The sequence below is a fragment of the Orcinus orca genome, chromosome 1 (genome assembly GCF_937001465.1).
Source record: "Orcinus orca chromosome 1, mOrcOrc1.1, whole genome shotgun sequence".
Taxonomy (NCBI): Eukaryota; Metazoa; Chordata; class Mammalia; order Artiodactyla; family Delphinidae; genus Orcinus; species Orcinus orca.
The window spans coordinates 41595030-41611902 of NC_064559.1; the positions used below are offsets into that span (position 1 = coordinate 41595030).

General features: G+C 39.8%; 1 protein-coding gene and 1 pseudogene across 1 annotated transcript in view; both read left to right on the plus strand.

The window, feature by feature from the left end:
* The first annotated feature begins 1506 nt into the window (after window positions 1-1506).
* PPP2R5A (protein phosphatase 2 regulatory subunit B'alpha) overlaps window positions 1507-16873 on the plus strand; it is a 91823-nt gene continuing 76456 nt past the window's right edge. The window contains exon 1 of the mRNA XM_004275271.4: window positions 1507-2417. Coding sequence (XP_004275319.1) covers window positions 2234-2417 — 184 coding nt within the window. The 5' untranslated portion in view covers window positions 1507-2233. The remainder of the gene's footprint in view (window positions 2418-16873) is intronic.
* Window positions 8122-8221, plus strand: LOC117203469 (uncharacterized; annotated as a pseudogene).

The window sequence follows — 16873 nt, forward strand, 5'->3', positions numbered from 1 at the left end:
GTTGTGCAAATTGTAAGGAAGGCTTGGTTTGAACGTTTGTGAAGGTAGATTCAACACGATCTGGAACTTGATTTGATGAGGAAGGTGTCAAAGACGCTGCTGAGGTTTGAACCTCCTTGACTAGGAGGCTTGTGTACGATTTCACCACTCAGTGAATGTAAGGAAGGAAGTATTTTAAAGTAGTGTTTGGTTTTAGATCTGGAATCCAACTTCCTACCCAAAGTTGGCATCTTCGGTACATATGCATCAGATAGTTTTGCTTAAATATATGGCAACCATTTTAATTTTGTCGAAAGGAAGAGGTCTGGGGCTCGTGGAAGAGAAATGGAGATTGGGGTCCGCCAAGCCGCAGAGAAGACAGACTGTTCAGCTCACTTATTTTTATTAAGCATCATTATACAGAAAGCGCCACACAAAAAAACTAAGATGACCAGTAGTCCCTGTCCTTAAAAAGTTTAAAATCTGGATGGAATCTACAGGGGATCCCAGTAAGAGTAAATGGCAAGCCCTCAAATCCACAAACCACAGATCAGCCGATTTGTACTCTTCCTGTTGGAGCAGCTGAAGGCCTCCGGCTGAAGAAGAGTGAAAATTAGTAGGATACTAAATTGGAAATGATAAATCTCTTCCTGCAGGGTGTGGATCTGGGAAACTCTTTTCAGTAGTGTACGCCAGATTGCCCAAACTCGCGCTAGAACAGCTCTCAGGAAGTGCAGTGCTAGGGCCACCAGAGCTATAAATTTATCCCGTTAACTTCCAAGTGCGCGGCTTAGGGCAGGCGAGGCTCCAAGGCCCGCCCACAGAGGCCAGCACCTCGCTCTGATTGGACAAGTTCATTTCCTCGTCTTCCTCCGTGGGACTACTTCAGCCATCGATCACACTGCTTGTTCCACCCCTACCAGGCCTTTGCTCCACCCCTTTTCAGTGATGTAACACCTGGCGCTCTTTCGCGCCCCAGCCCTCAAGCTCTCCACCAGTCGCTTCAGTTCCTCATTGGCCAGTAGAGAGGGGAGGGAAGGATGGGCACAGTCTATTTTGTTCTCTAAACTCCCTCCTCTAGTTTCCCGGTCTTCTCATAGGCTGTCAGGAGCGCAATTATAGCCTGGAGCTGTCGCGCAGGCGTGCAAAGCTGATCGCTGCTGGAGGAGCACCTCCCCTCAATCATTAGAGAGTTAGTTACACTGTTGTGACGTGAGAGTGGCACTCCGCTTGTCATCCTCACTAACGATTGGCTGTAGCCAAGGTCCATCATACAACCACGCCCCATTCCTCTGCCTAACCTCCCAGTTTGATAGCCCTTGCAGGAGGCCAAGCTTCACCCCGTTGCTGCCGCTTAGCCCTGCGATTGGCTGAGGGAGCTGGCGTGCTTTCCCACCCCCTACTCCCTCCCGGGCCTCCGAGAGGCTGGCGGGACCCCGCGGAAGTTGTCAGTCAATCTCCTCCCTCCCCATCCCCCGCGCGGTCCCTCTCCCTGGCCGCGCGCCCTAGCGCGCGCGCGCACACGCACTCACACTCCCCCCTTGCCTCTACCCAGCACCTTCTCAAGTTGTAGCGGTCGCCCGCCAGGGGTTCTCTGTGGGCTGCGGAAGGGCGCGTGGGGGAGGGGGTTCGGACTGCTCGGCGCTTCGAGGAGCGAGTGTGTGTGCGCGCCCAGGGCCGGGGCGGCGGTTCACCGCCCCGGGAGATGAGGGGTCGGCGCTGACAGGGAAGAGCGGACACCGCGGCGGTGGCGACAGCGGCTCGGAGGGGACCCGCGATGGCAGCGCCTCGGGAGGAGGCTCCAGGCAGGGCGGGCTGCGCTAGCTGCGGCCACTGAGGTGCTGGCGGGCCGGCCGGCTGGCGACCCAGGCTGCAGGGACGAGAGGCGCGTTCGACGTCCGCACCCCAGCGTCCTCGCCTCAGTTGTCTAAACTTCGGGCTCCCGTCCACCAGCCCTCCGAACTCGGAGTCAACAACTTCTTCACCCCCCCACTACCCCCGCCCTCGCCTCCGTCAGCCCCGGGAGCTCGCCGCGCGTCGGGGACCAGGAACCTCCGGCTCTGAGATGTGGCCGTGAGGCGTCGGTGGGCGGCGAGGAGAAGCTCGGCGGCGCCCGGGAGCGGGAGGGCAGTGCGGCCGGGGGAACGGGGCGGAGGGGCGCGAGCTCTCGGCGCCTCTCCCCCGCCTCCTCCTCCTGCTGCTGCCCGTTCCGTGCAAGCAGCAGCCGGAGCTGCCAAGCACCAGGGCCGTGGTGATGTCGTCGTCGTCGCCGCCGCCGGCGGGGGCTGCCAGCGCCGCCATCTCGGCCTCGGAGAAAGTGGACGGCTTCACCCGGAAATCGGTGCGCAAAGCGCAGAGGCAGAAGCGCTCGCAGGGCTCGTCGCAGTTCCGCAGCCAGGGCAGCCAGCCAGAGCTGCACCCCTTGCCCCAGCTCAAAGGTAACCTCCGAGGGCGCAGCCCGGGGAGGAACGTGGGGGCTCGCCTCCGCGCCGCCAGAGTCATTTCTTTCTGGGGGTTTCTTCTGCCCAGCTGGGGCTCGGAGTGTGTGAGTCGCGTTCCCCATGCTTCCTTGGCGTCCTCCCACCCCCTTTGATTCAAACAGGTTTGCTGTTAAGAGCCTTGCTTTTCTCACTTCTGGGTTCACCTCAGCTCTTCCGGTCTTGGAGGAGGTCGGCACCCCTCTCCACCTGCGCGCTCTTTTACCTGCCCTTGCGACTGGAGCTCTCCTCTTGCGGTCCGAGGGGTAGAGTTCTTCACTCTTCTTCCCCGAGCCTTGCCCGTCCCCATCTTGCTTTAACAACCTGTCTTACGTTCCGACCTTCCCTTTCTGAGACCTGCCTCCTCTTTTCGGCCACTCTTAGCCAATCCTTTACTTTTCCAATTATAAAGCGCCTGTACGCACTCTCTCCCTAACTTTCCTTCCCATTGATGGTTCCTAAGAGTCTTACAGACCAGGAATCCTAATGCACACACCGGTTAGGAGTTACCTGGCCTTTAGATTTATCTATAAAGAAAAAGCCTAAAAAATCTGACCAGTGTAGTGTCTTACTTACTGGGTCATTAGATTTAAATGTTCCCTGTAGCCCAAAGAATAGAAAGACTTAAAATACTTTATCGTCTTAGAAGATACACACGGTAAACTTGGAGAGGTGTTAAGGGATAGATAGTGTCGCTTTGCAATGGAATGGGAACTTAGTTCGCCAAGCAGTGATTCCAGGGACTTTGTAGGTTTGTACAGTAATTCAGATTGGTATCCGTGTCAATGCCTTGCAGGAGAACTTGGCACTCCTTTTGGCTCACTCCTTTTTCCCACTAGGTTTAGAGGATTAAAAAAAGAAAGAAAGAAAGAAAGAAAGAAATTGGTTCCTGGTGTTCTAGTTTATTCTTTGTGGATTACTACCTTTTAATTTTATAATTTTAATGTCTTTGCTTTTTATGAGATAGGCATCATCATGGAACAAGATGATAATGGTACTAAACATTCGAAATTTTTTCTCGACAAAAGAAACCTGATAGAAATCTAGATCATCTGTTTTGCAAGGCCAGGAAATGAAAAGTTCATACTGAAATAGATAAATGTTCAGCAGGTTTTTCTATCAGTTTGAAAAAGCTCCAGCATCCCCTTTAAGGCCAGTCTGGTTCTGATTTGTCTTTGGGCCTATGAATCCAGCCTTAGTTTGGCTAAGAGTCTAAAGAAAACCCCAGATCAAATCACAGTTGACCTGCAATAGCTCTGGAACCCCATTCAGATCCTACACTGCCCTGCCTCTTGGGGTGCTTCTAAATTAAAGACATCCCACAGCCAGAATCAAACTGACTTTTGAAAGAAGGTTTTATTTAAGATGTGTAGCCTGTGGTACTGCATTTATCATTTGCTATTTAGCATACAAAAATTGTGAAAATTTACATAGCATAGTCAATGGTAGACCACAATGGTAGTAGGCATTGCCAAGACTAATACTTGAGTGATGTCATAGCTATAAAAGAATATCATCTTACCTATTAGGACATTGAACTACTATTCATGAATTTAAAATTTTAAACTTAACTAAAACATATTTATACCTTTTTAATTTTTTTTCATTAAATTGGCAAATTGTTTTTGCAGTTTGAAGGTTTGGTGCTAGTGTTTTTCTTTCATGTTTCTTTAATTTGCTTTTTAGTAAGATGTTCCTTATATTGTCTTTTTTAATATAATATTTACTTATATTTAATAAAAATAATTGAATATTAGATATATGGTTGCTTCAGGCCAGGAGATGCAGTTTTAATATATTTTGTTTTTAAAAGCCTAGCAAAAATATGCAGAGTCAGTATTCATCCAGGTTTCACGGTGTATAGTTCAACAAGTTGAAGGTGTCATTGAATGTTTTATTTATAGTATTTTGCTCACTAGTAGAGAAAAAAATAAAATTGGAACTTTAGTTTTATTCTATATGTTTTACATGAAAATATAGTATTCTTTATAAGCAAAGTTACGTATTCAGGATAAATTTATGTAAATTTAATTGAAGAATAAGATTCTTACTTAGATTACCCACTAGGAAAAACTACTTGTACTCCAGATGCCAAAATGCTTGAAAAGTGGTTTTTTAAAAATTCAGTTGCTTCATTTGGTACTTTGGCAGTGTCTTTGATACCACAACGTTGAGTGCTTTTTCTGTCAGTAGTAGTTTTTTCCATTTGTGGCCTTAACAAAAACCAGTGGAAAGCCCTGTAATACATGTATGAAAGAGAATTTTTCTTCCTGCTCTGAAATATAATCTTGCTGTGGAGTGATTCAATGTCTGTGGCCATCCAAAATCTTTTAAGTGTTTATGCCAACCTGCTTACGTTACACTTTGTCCACATGAATCTAAACTGGAAAGGTGCCAGCTATTTTCCTTAAAGCATGCTATGGGTAAAGAGTAACAAAATAATCCCACTTTTTAATCTATAAGAAGTTATTCGTGTGAAATAATTTAGTAAGTGGGTTGCAGGATTTTAATGGTGAAAATGTTCAGAGAAAATTCTGTTTTATTACAGAAAGTATTTAAAAAACAAGCCTTGTTAAAAGGATGTTTTAAAAATGAGAAACTGTTATGTGGGTCATCAAACTTAACTGCCTTATATTTTATAGCTTGAAAATTTTTTTTTTCCAAAATACTTGAAATTTCTTATGTTAATTCTGTAAGTTCCTCTGAGAACTAGGTATTAGAAAATAAAGGTAGGAACATTCTGTCAATCATTTTTTTCTGTATTTAAATTTTCATTAGTATAGTACTTAATTTTTCTACCTTAAACTTTTCCTCTGGTAACCAACAGTTAGGAGACTTTTAACTTCAAAAAAAAAATCAGTTAATTGGAAGCTTTTCAGTCTGTTTAACCTTTTTTGTGTAAGTCTCTAGAAGGATTGGTTTGGTAAAATAGTAGATGCCATACAATTATATAACATTTAGCATTTACAAATTATTTTACACTTTTATTTATATTTTTAAATTATAAAAACAGTATTGCTCATAATAAGTGAAATAGTCCAAAGTTGTGTAACATCTAATCCCCGATAGCCCTTGCTTTTTCACACCTAAGGTAATATTGTGACAATCCGTAGCTCAATGTATTTTTACAAAAATTATATTTCATTGTGTTATCCCAGCAACTCTGTGCAAGACCAGTATTATTCGCAGATGAGAAAGCTGAGGCTTAAACAGCTTAGTCTCAGGCCTGTGATTACTTATCTGGATGGTGTTGCACCTGACACCGGTACCCAGGTTAAATGATTTCAGTATTTTTGCTGTTATCCTGCTTTGTGAAATTTGAGCAGTATCATAGAGTTGGGTCATTGGGGTCAGCCCTGGGTCAAAGGTAAAATTTTAATCTTTCTGAGTTGCTTTCCTTATCTCTAAAATGGGGATAATACCTTCTATCTCCCCAGGATTTGGGGGATTAAGTGAAATAATGTAATTAGTGCCTAAAAATAGGCAAAGAATGTTAGTTCCTATTCTGTTTGATATTTGAAAATCCAGATCAAAGGTATTTTCTAAATGAAGGATTCACATAAATAGTAAACTTTGCTAGTGTACTTAATGTATAATTTGTTTATAATCAGTTTTCACATATGATTTATGTGAAATGAGGTGAAGCTGTAACATCAGCATAAGTGTGGATGTGGAAATAGGGTAGAGTGACTATTTAAAATATTGAAAGTTGTAGTTAGAAGTTTTTTATCAAGCAGAGAAATTGAATTAACCAGTAGAATTGTATAGATGTGCATTTCTTATGGGAGACAGCCAGTAAATGGCAAAGAACAGAATGAAACTGGCTTTGAGATTGAAGTCCCCTTCAGAGGAGGTAAAGAACTTAGGAAGTTTCCTCAGTTTCTTGGTTGGTATATTCTTAGAAGCTGGGTCCCACTGGAGGTATTGAGTCCAGTAACAGTGGTGCTCATTTGAAGTGCTTTGCTTACCTATAGGGAAAAAAAAAATTTTGTTTTTCTTGATGTATGTGGTCTTTTAGGGTATCTGGAACAAGAACAACGACACGATTTGAAATTTCGTAACTAACTTAACTTTTTTGTGCTGGTGAGGGACACTACTGACTGAACTTTTAAGGTTTATAGATTTTTTTCAAAATTAATGTCATTCCATCTAAACCCAAAACCCGTTTTAGTAATTGGGGTGGCAATAAAGGAGAGTTGAAATTCATCTGAATATGTTAAAAATGTTTGTTTACAAAGGGATATAACATTTTACCTATTTTAGGACTGTCTTCTGGAAGTAATATTATATTTCTTCTGGTAGACTTACTTTTAAATTTTTAAAAACTTTTTAAGGATATACTTCTAGAGAAATTAATATAGTGTCTGTTGCTGGCCTTCACATGAAGGAAAAACTTCCATTTAAGTCTAATTTAACATCTTCAGAATTCCTATTTAGGGTCAAATTTCTTTTTCCCCCAATGTTATTACCTCCTCTGATTCTTAATTGAATTTTGGATCCTTTTATGAAGTGCCTGTAAAGTGAGAATCCAGTAAAATGTATTTAAGTAAAATAGTGTGATCACTGGGATAGAGTACCATCCTGTAAATAGTACACTTAAACTGTCTTCCTGTATCATTGATGAGTCACAGTTGCTTTGGGCTAGTTGTTTAACCCCTTTGACCTTCAGTTTAATCATTTTTACTTGTAAGAATAATATTTTCCCCTGCTAAAATCACAAAAATGAATTAGTCTTTAATGAGGTATTGCCTCTCTTTGGATGACAAAGACAGGTTTATCAACAAAAATCATACATTTGGGAAATAATAGATTGTGTGTTTTTACAATTTTAACTTTTTAAATTGTAAAAAGCTGGGGATATAAACTACCTTATTTTAATTTTATGTGTTTAGCAGTGTTCTCAACCCTGGCTGTGCACTTAGAGAGTTTTAAAAAACATCAGTGCCTGGGTCCTACCCTCAAGTGATTCTAAATAAATTGGTCTAAGGTAGGATGCAGGCATTTGTATTTTTGAAAGCTCCCAGGATGATTCTGATATGCAGCCAGGGTTGAGAATTACTGGTTTGGCATTATCTGTCTATTGATTTAATTCATTAATTGAGACTTTGTCCTTTTCTCTGGATACTCGCGGCTCATTACCCAGCCTATTAACATTTCCTGCCCTCACTTCACCTCGTGCTATTTACTTTTCACTCTCTTAACTTTGCTGCCCCCTATGGCTAATCAGCTACTTTCCTGAAGGGGATAGTGCTCTTGGATTCTGGAGTTTTAGGTGTGATGAGTTGATTCTATTGGATTTTACTGTAGTTATCATAATTAAAAATCAGCTATTATCCTTTGATACAAGGTGGTCACGTGTTTTTTTTCTCTCTGTGATTTTCAGAGCTGTGGCTGAGCTGTCAAGTAAAAATGAGAACATATGATAGCAGTTTGCCTAGTTTTAATCTCATCATTCAGGGTAGCATGATAATCCCAACCAATTTGGAATGTAAAGCTGATATTTGCTGTATGTTCACAGCATTGTTCTGCCTCTTGAAGATTTAGAACTAATATTACTAGTGTATATGTTGACTATTAGATGTTGAACAGATGAGATATTGTTGATCATAACTGTTTTGGGTCACGCCTTATATTTATTTAGCGTCAAGTAATGTTTTTCTTGTGGTTGCTTTGGCAGCACATACTACTAAAACTGAAACTATTGAAGATTAGCATGATTCCTGCCCAAGGATGACACACAGATTTGTGAAGTATTCCAGATTTTTGCAGAATAAACAGGGCATTTTAGAAAGAAAAAGAAAAAGGAAAAAGAAATGTTTTTCGTCAGAGTGTTTTTACATCTATCATCTTAATCTTGACCACAGTTTTTTACTGAAGGTAGGGCAGCAAGGACCTGGGGCCACTTATATTCCATAACTCTCTTTTGTCTTTGGCCTTTCTGCTAACCAGTTTGAATGATACCTGTATTTGTTGATTTGTTGTGCTGAGTCAGTGTCAGTTATGAAGTGATGTTCTCCCTCCAGAATGAGATGGTAAAATTTTTGTGAAAGCAGAAGTTATCTGTGTTTTCATATCCTATTATAGTACCAAATACGGTGTTCTGTGCATAATAAGTGTGGTCATGTAGGCGGAGTCACTGTTTTGATTAAGAAATTACCTGTTGGCCCTCCCTCTACACACATCCCCCGTTATTGATTATGCTTCCTTCAGTGGTGTTCTGTGCTATCTACCAGCAGATGGGTTCTCTTCTGTTTTGTGTTTTGTTTTAATATATTTGTGCGTAAATCTGATTCAAAGTTATGAATTTTGGGTTTTCAGTACCATGATAATAAATAGTAAATGTAGGTTTGAAACAAAGGATTGTTTGCTGCTGTATTTGTGCTTTGCCAGTGACTGGTTTAAGTGACGTGTAACATTATTGATAGATTTATTTCTAGGAAAAGTATTGTGTAAGGTCTGTGTGGAAAAGTAATACTGGGTTGACTTCCAGATGTGGACAACTATGTAAATATCGGGTAAACTGAAATAACTAGTTTCCAGTAATTGCTAAATTTGAGGCTCAGTCTTTATTTATAAGGATGTCCTTGAAGGAGATGAAAGGAACAGATTTTAAATATATAATTACTTTCAGTGCATTATTATGTGATAGGGAACCTAAATGCTTTACTGAAAGAGTTTTACATGACAGGCTAGGTTTATGTGAAATAAGCTCTGCTTGTCTGGGCAGGATATTCACTAATGAGCAGTTTCAAACCACTTTTTATATATATTTTTGAACTTTTCCTTGAAGGAATTTGTTTATGTGGTTTTTTCATGTAATGGTGAATTTTAGAAATCCTGCAATTTTGATCAGATTTCTTAAAGAAATCTATTAGGATTTTTTTTTTTGTAGTTTGCCAAATATGATAGGTTCACATTATAAAATTCAGAGAACCTATTTCTAACTTGGATACTGAAGGCAAGGGATTTCGTGGGAACTCACTCCTCCTACTGGAATGGTGATGCTAATTGCATTTACTGTAACATTATTGTGATGTTATATCTAGTTGAGCCTTCCAGTGCTGAATGGGACCTCAGAAGTCATTCTGGTTTAGCTTTCATTGGGAATGAGTTTCACTCTTGTTCTAAATAAATAGCTATCTTGTCATTTCATCAGAAAAGCTTCCTTTAAGGTAGGGAGAAGAAGTACAGGGTTTTTAAGCTCTTAGATACTCTCTCAGATTTTGCTTAGGGAGGAAACTGCATAAACGATAGTTAAAAAGATGTTAGGTGTATGAAACTAGAATTTTTTAATGACTGGGCTTAACTTGTAGTACAGGATAATAAAATATTAAATATAGCTTTAAAAATGATACATTTTCTCTTTTTAATTGGATTTGCCTTTGATTCACACTCATTGATAACGGATATTCTAGAATTATAGCTGTTACCAGAAGATGATGATTATTTGAACTCATGGTTGATCCTGTGCCTCTAAATTGATAAAGTCAAAAGGATGAGACAGTTTTTGTCATAAGCTCTGAATTTTGATTTAGCAAAACTGGGTGTTTTTTTAAAACATAATTTTCCAAACAGACTTTTCTAAAGATAAACATCTGTTGAAGTCATAAGTAAAATAAAATATAATTTCTATAGGAATATATATTTGCTTTTTTTTTTTTTTTGTGGTACGCGGGCCTCTCACTGTTGTGGCCTCTCCCGTTGCGGAGCACAGGGTCTGGACGTGCAGGCTCAGCAGCCATGTGCTCACGGGCCCAGCTGCTCCGCGGCCTGCGGGATCCCCCCGGACGGGGGCACAAACCCGTGTCCCCTGCATCGGCAGGCGGACTCCCAACCACTGCGCCACCAGGGAAGCCCCTGCTTTTTTTTTTTTAACTTGTACTACTGTTCTTCTTATAATTAGCCAGAGGAAGAAGATTTTGTTTGCCTGCTGTGAAACTAGATACATACTTTCCTTTCAAAGTCTAGTACAGAAATATTTTCCTCTTTGATGTTCATAGTGCTTAAATTTTAGGTGAACCATTGTAGAGATTAAAACTTTTACTCAGTAAAGTGAATAAAATGATGAATGCTTTTTCTTTCAAAATTAAATGTCTTTAGGGGCTTAGAGTCTGGTGGGATAAATATAGACATGTAAGCCGGTGGTTTCAATTAGAGACAAGTGCTGTGATAAGAGTAAGCAGTGAAAGCCTAGGGGAGTGTGTGAGGGACCCAACTCAGTTTTGGTATGTGAGGAGAGAGATCAGGGAAAGCTTCCTGGAGAAGGTGACAGGTAAGCTGAGACCTGAAAGGCCAGACGTGTTAGACCAAGACACATGGGTTCTAAGAGGTCCACCTAAAGGACAGTATGGGCAACCCCAGAGGTAGGTGAGCATAGCGTATGTTGGGAACTGCCAGCAATATATGTGGCCGTGATAAAGAATATTATAATAGGGAACTGGCTAGAGAAGAGACTGGAGCGACAATTAGTGTCTAGGTAACAGCCTTGATGCCATGTCCTGCACTTATTCCTGACAGTTGTGTGAAGAGTATATTGGGAGATGAGAGTGAAGAATACTAGTTAATGCTGGCACAGTAATCCAGGCAAGAGATGATGGTGGCCTTATCTAAGTGGGGATAGGTGGTATCACAGGGGGACTTGGTGAGAGGGAAAAATCAATGATGATACATTTCTAACTTGTGCAACTAGATGTATGGTAGCAATTTACTGAAAGGGAAAAAGAGTGGAAGATCTGATGTGGGAGAAGACAGGGACAGGTTGTCTGTGGGACAGGTTGAAGTGCCTGTGGAAATAGAAGTGAAGAGTCTAGTAGGAAATTAGATATTTGGGTCTGGAGCTAAGTAGAAAAATCTGTGCTAAAAATAAGAATTTAGGAGCTTTAGATTAAAGGTGGCATTTGAAGAGATGCAACTGCTTACTGAAAATGTATATAGAATGAGAAGAGGGCAAGGAATACCATCATTTAGATGATGATCAAAGAAGAAGGAGCAGCAGCTTGAGTGGAAGACAGGAGAGAGTAGAGACAAGGCAGTCAAGGGAAGAAAATATGTTTTTAATTGGGAGTGGGGTGAGGCTAGTAACAGTGAGAAGAACTGCTAACAAGTCAAATAAGAATGGAAATGTTTCCATGGGTTTGGTAGTCTTCAGGCAACATTTGTGACGCTAGAGGGGTTTCAGAGGATTGATAGACTTGAAACCAGACTTCTCTAAGGAGAAATGAGGAGTGAATGGAAATTGGGAAAGCCAAGTCAGTAAGTATGGACATCTCTTTCAGGAAGCATGACAATTAAAACAAAAAAAATGTATCACTGGCTGCTGGGTGGAGAATGGATTGTAGCAGAACAAGATTTTTAGAAGGAGGATCAGTTAGGAGGTTGTTTTAATAGACTAGATGAGGCATGATGTGGCTGGGGCTAGGGTGGTAGCAGTAAAGATGGAGAGAAAGAGATGTATTCACAATATAACTAAGCTAGGACTTGTTGATGAATTGTTTGGGAGAGATGGACAGGCAAAGGTAGGAGCCAAAGATGTTTCCCAGGTGTTTTAGCTTGGACAGCTGCGTTGCATAGGTCTACCACCACTGAGAAGGAATACATTAGAAAAAGAACCAGATAAAGAGGGAAAATCCAGAGTTATATTTTAGAGATTTTAAGTTTGAGATGTCTTTTGGAAACCTAGGTACAAACATCAAATAGAATTTTGGATGTGTGAATCACAGAGTGCCCATTGGTAATTTCTATGATTTCTAAACATTCATTAAAAGATTTTCAACGGGGCTTCCCTGGTGGCGCAGTGGTTGAGAGTCCGCCTGCCGATGCAGGGGATACGGGTTCGTGCCCCGGTCCGGGAAGATCCCACATGCTGCGGAGCGGCTGGGCCCGTGAGCCATGGCCGCTGGGCCTGTGCGTCCGGAGCCTGTGCTCTGCAACGGGAGAGGCCACAACGGTGAGAGGCCCGCGTACCGCAAAAAAAAAAAAAAAAAGATTTTCAACGTCGTTTATTAGAAAATGTTCATAGTTTGGGATGCTGGCCACTTGGTCTTTTGGGCAAAATGGGATTATATATTCCCCATTCAGTGGAATGTCTGTGTATAAGACATTGCGCAGTGGCAAGATGTCCTTGGTATATGTGTGAGGTAGATTACAAAATTTGTTGGGACAGGTTCATGAGTAGGGTTAGTTACTTAATTGGCTGTTTTCTGCCTTTAGACTATAAGTAAAGTGCTCCAGGACCTGAGATCCATATCTTCCTTCCCAGAATTTAGGCAGTCAGTACTTGGTTTAATATTTATTGAATGAAATAATGAAGCAAATGCTATTAAATTGATTTAAAGAAAAACACCGTTTTGTGTCATGCAGTAATTCACAAATTTATAATGATTTATAATTGAGTAATAGTTTACATACAGCCCCAAATTTAGCATTTTGTTGATGAAGAAACCAAAACAGGTAGGTTATATTCTTGTGCAAGTCATTAATAGCTTCATCTTCTCAATTGATTCGTCCTCTGTAATATGAAACCAAGATATGTATTGTCTGCACTAAAGCAAAATTATCATGTTATTTTCTAACAGTGCAAAGGAGAAATATTTGTAGTTGAGAGCCTTAGAAGAGAGATAATGATTTCTTTTAGGTCCTGGACAGGTACTGAAAGTAGGTTTTTCTAAGACCCTGTAAAGCAGAGGATCTTTATTCTTTAAATTCTTCTGGTATAAAAATGCTTCATTGATCTTTGCAGGTCTCCCTTTTAGCACAATTCTTCCCTTTTTTAAAGTAATGTAAAGTTTTTCTGAAGAAGAAATTGGAGAACAGTTGTTTTATGAATGAGTACTGAGAAACAAGATGAAATGAACTTTTAATCACTTAGCACATTTGTGTCAGAGCTAGATTTATAATTTGGAGTCTCTACTCACTTAAAGTTATAATGATATGTAATTAGCAGCTTTGAGGAATTATGGAATTATTATGGAATATCAAGACTGATTAGATTCTACTTATTTTTGCTTCTCTGTTCTATACACAAGCTATGTACACACAGTTTTTGAAAACTTTTTTTTTTTTAAACTATGACCACATTAACATAGCACTGTCTTTCTGATCATTATTTCCCAATTCAAGGGAGGAAAATAAATTGGGGCAAGATAACTGAGACTTGGATATAAAAGTCATTTGGGCCAATTCATCTATCACTCTACTGATTTTATTCTCCTGAAAACTGAGAAAAACTGAAATTAGACAATATGTCATCTCTCTAAGTAGTTTTCTACATACATTTGTGACTAAATTTGAATCCAAAGTGGAAATAAAGTAGCAGATGAAACAATGAAATGCTTTTAAGGTGCATTTAATTTTCACAGTCATATTTCCTTCATAGGAAATTTCTATCATTCATGTAGGAGACGTAAAAATAACCCAGGTTTTACTTAGCTACCAGATACCCAGGCACTGATTTTGGTATTTCATATATTTTGATAATTCTGTTTTTAATTTGAACCACCTGTATAAGCTTACACATAATCATATTTTGATATTTTGAGAACTTCTTTTTTTTAAAAAAAGATCTAGAAAAGTAGCTTCTCCTGTGGAATAGGAATGACTATTTTAGGATACAGTACTTGCTGTGAGTCATGAGTGAGTCTCAGTTTTCATGGTTTTCTAAAATAAAGTCATTTAAAGACTATGCAGTGAGAAATGTCATATTCTTAACTACCCTATTTCTTGTATAATGGCTTTATTATTTTTGTAAAAACTTACAGACTCACTCTTAAAGACAAGTCAATAGAAAGTAAAAATCCCCAGGCAGAGGAAACTTCTAAAATTTTGAACATCTTCCTATATTTTCCCATTAGTGAGATCATATAATGTATGTTGTTCTATAACCCATTATTTTCACTTTAATAGAATACTATAAATAGCATGTTTCTGAAAGAAAAAAATTAAAATCTAGAATTGTTTCTGATTAAACTTTATTTTTGGAAATACTGAGTCAAATCATTTTAAACCTTGATTATGAAAATTCCTTATGTTAAAAGGAGAGGAAATAACTTCTAAGAGTACTGTTGTTTAATTTTGGGGAGATTATACATGGATCTCCTAGAAAATCTGATTAAAGAAATCCATCATCTCAGAAAATATCATATACAATATTTTGTATATAATTTCAGGGTCCTTGGATTTGCAGCACCACCGCCATGCTGAAGCCCGTCTCTGGTCAGATGGAGGAGGGAAGTGGGTGGGTTGTTTTGTGGCCCTTAGGCCCTGCCCTAGAGACTTGAACCACCTTGTTAAAGTAGGTAATCCTTTTCCTAACACAGTAGCAGGTGTTTCTTAGGAGTTGCAGGTAGAGTTAGCTGCAAGATGGAACCTCATCACAGCTATGGAAACCATCTATAAAGATCTGTTTTAAAACACTTCTTGTTCCCCAAGGGTCCCAAATGAAACAAAGATGCTTCTAAAAACCTTTATTTAATGAATAGATTTTATATTCAAATTGAATTAAACAGATGACACAATATTCCATTTATTCTTCTAGGAGACTGTTTTTCAGTATTCTGCTTCTCAAGGTTCTACATTCCAAGAAATCCATATAACATGCCCCACCAGCTCATCTTCATTTCTTGTTCTTATCTTCTTTAAAGTGTTTTTTTTTTTTGCGGTACGCGGGCCTCTCACCGTTGTGGCCTCTCCAGTTGCGGAGCACAGGCTCCGGACGCGCAGGCTCAGCGGCCATGGCGCGCAGGCTCAGCGGCCATGGCTCACGGGCCCAGCCACTCTGCGGCATGTGGGATCTTCCCGGACCGGGGCACGAACCCGTGTCCCCTGCATCGGCAGGCGGACTCTCAACCACTGCGCCACCAAGGAAGCCCCTTTAAAGTGGTTTTGATAACAAGAGGAAACATAATTTTTTGAAATAAAAATTGAACAGTATATTTTAACCCTTTTGTAGTGTAGTAGTTGTGAATGTATTTGTATTTGAATGGTAATTGAGTAAAGCATGTAAATATTTATGCTTTTTAAAGTTTTAGATAGTATTCTAGGGGTTTTCTTAAAATGGTATATATTTGTAAATTAGAATGCATTATCAAACTGGTAGGTTTCATGTATTCAAATTCCTAAGATGTGATATCTACAATTTTTCCCACCATTTTCAATTTTAATGAAATCATAGACCCTTACCTAAGTCATATGTAGTTACAATGCTGTGAATCATTTGTTAATAAACGTTTCCATTGTTACCTTATAAAAGCTTGATCCTCTGAAGTTTCAAATAAAAGCTGATTTTAGACTCTTAGTTATTAATGTTCTAGGGGTATTGCCAAAAAAAGCTGCATGTCCTATATTCTGTGCCAGTTTCTTAAATTAGAATCTTGGATTGCATCCTCAGCGTGTCACTGTAGTGGTATTGCTGGGTTGCTATGATACGGTGCTTGTTCTGTAATTTGTAGCACGAATCTTATATGAGAGCCTACTTTAGATTTCAAGTATGTGAGCAACAGTAATAGGGAATATGTTATCTTTTTTCTTTAAGGAAAATTATACCTATAAAACTTATTTCTGTTACAAATTATGATATCTAGTACTTCAAACTATTCTTAGATGGAAAATAGAGGATTAACAATGAACAACTTGAAATAATTGGGTTATCCCTAAGAAGTTTAGTTTATCACATTGACTTTTATGAAAATGGACAAGAAATGGAAGGCTTTATGATAATGAATATTCTAAAATTTTAGTGTTCTTGATATTTGAGGTCTTGAGAGAACCGAATATAGACTAGATTTTCTGGTAAGATTCATTTGAGACAGTACCAGCAAAACTATATTACGAGGGAAAACTCAAAATTATCTTCCTGTACTGAAAATAATATTTTTTTATTCAATGAACTGTTATTAAAACCAATACTACATAGCCATGTTAATAAACTATTATTATTATCTCTTTTTAAAAAAATTTTATTGAAGTATAGTTGATTTACAAGGTTATGTTAATTTCCGCTGTACAGCAAAGTGAGTCAGTTATACATATATATATTCTTTTTCATTATGGTTTTTTTTTTTTTTTTGCGGTACGCGGGCCTCTCACTGTTGTGGCCTCTCCTGTTGTGGAGCACAGGCTCCGGACGCGCAGGCTCAGCGGCCATGGCTCACGGGCCCAGCCGCTCCGCTGCATGTGGGATCTTCCCAGACCGGGGCACAAACCCGTGTCCTCTGCACGGGCAGGCGGACTCTCAACCACTGCGCCACCAGGGAAGCCCCATTATGGTTTTTTTTTTTAACATCTTTATTGGAGTATAATTGCTTTACACTGGTGTGTTAGTTTCTGCTTTATAACAAAGTGAATCAGTTATACATATACATATGTCCCCATATCTCCTCCCTCTTGCATCTCCCTCCCTCCCACCCTCCCTATCCCACCCC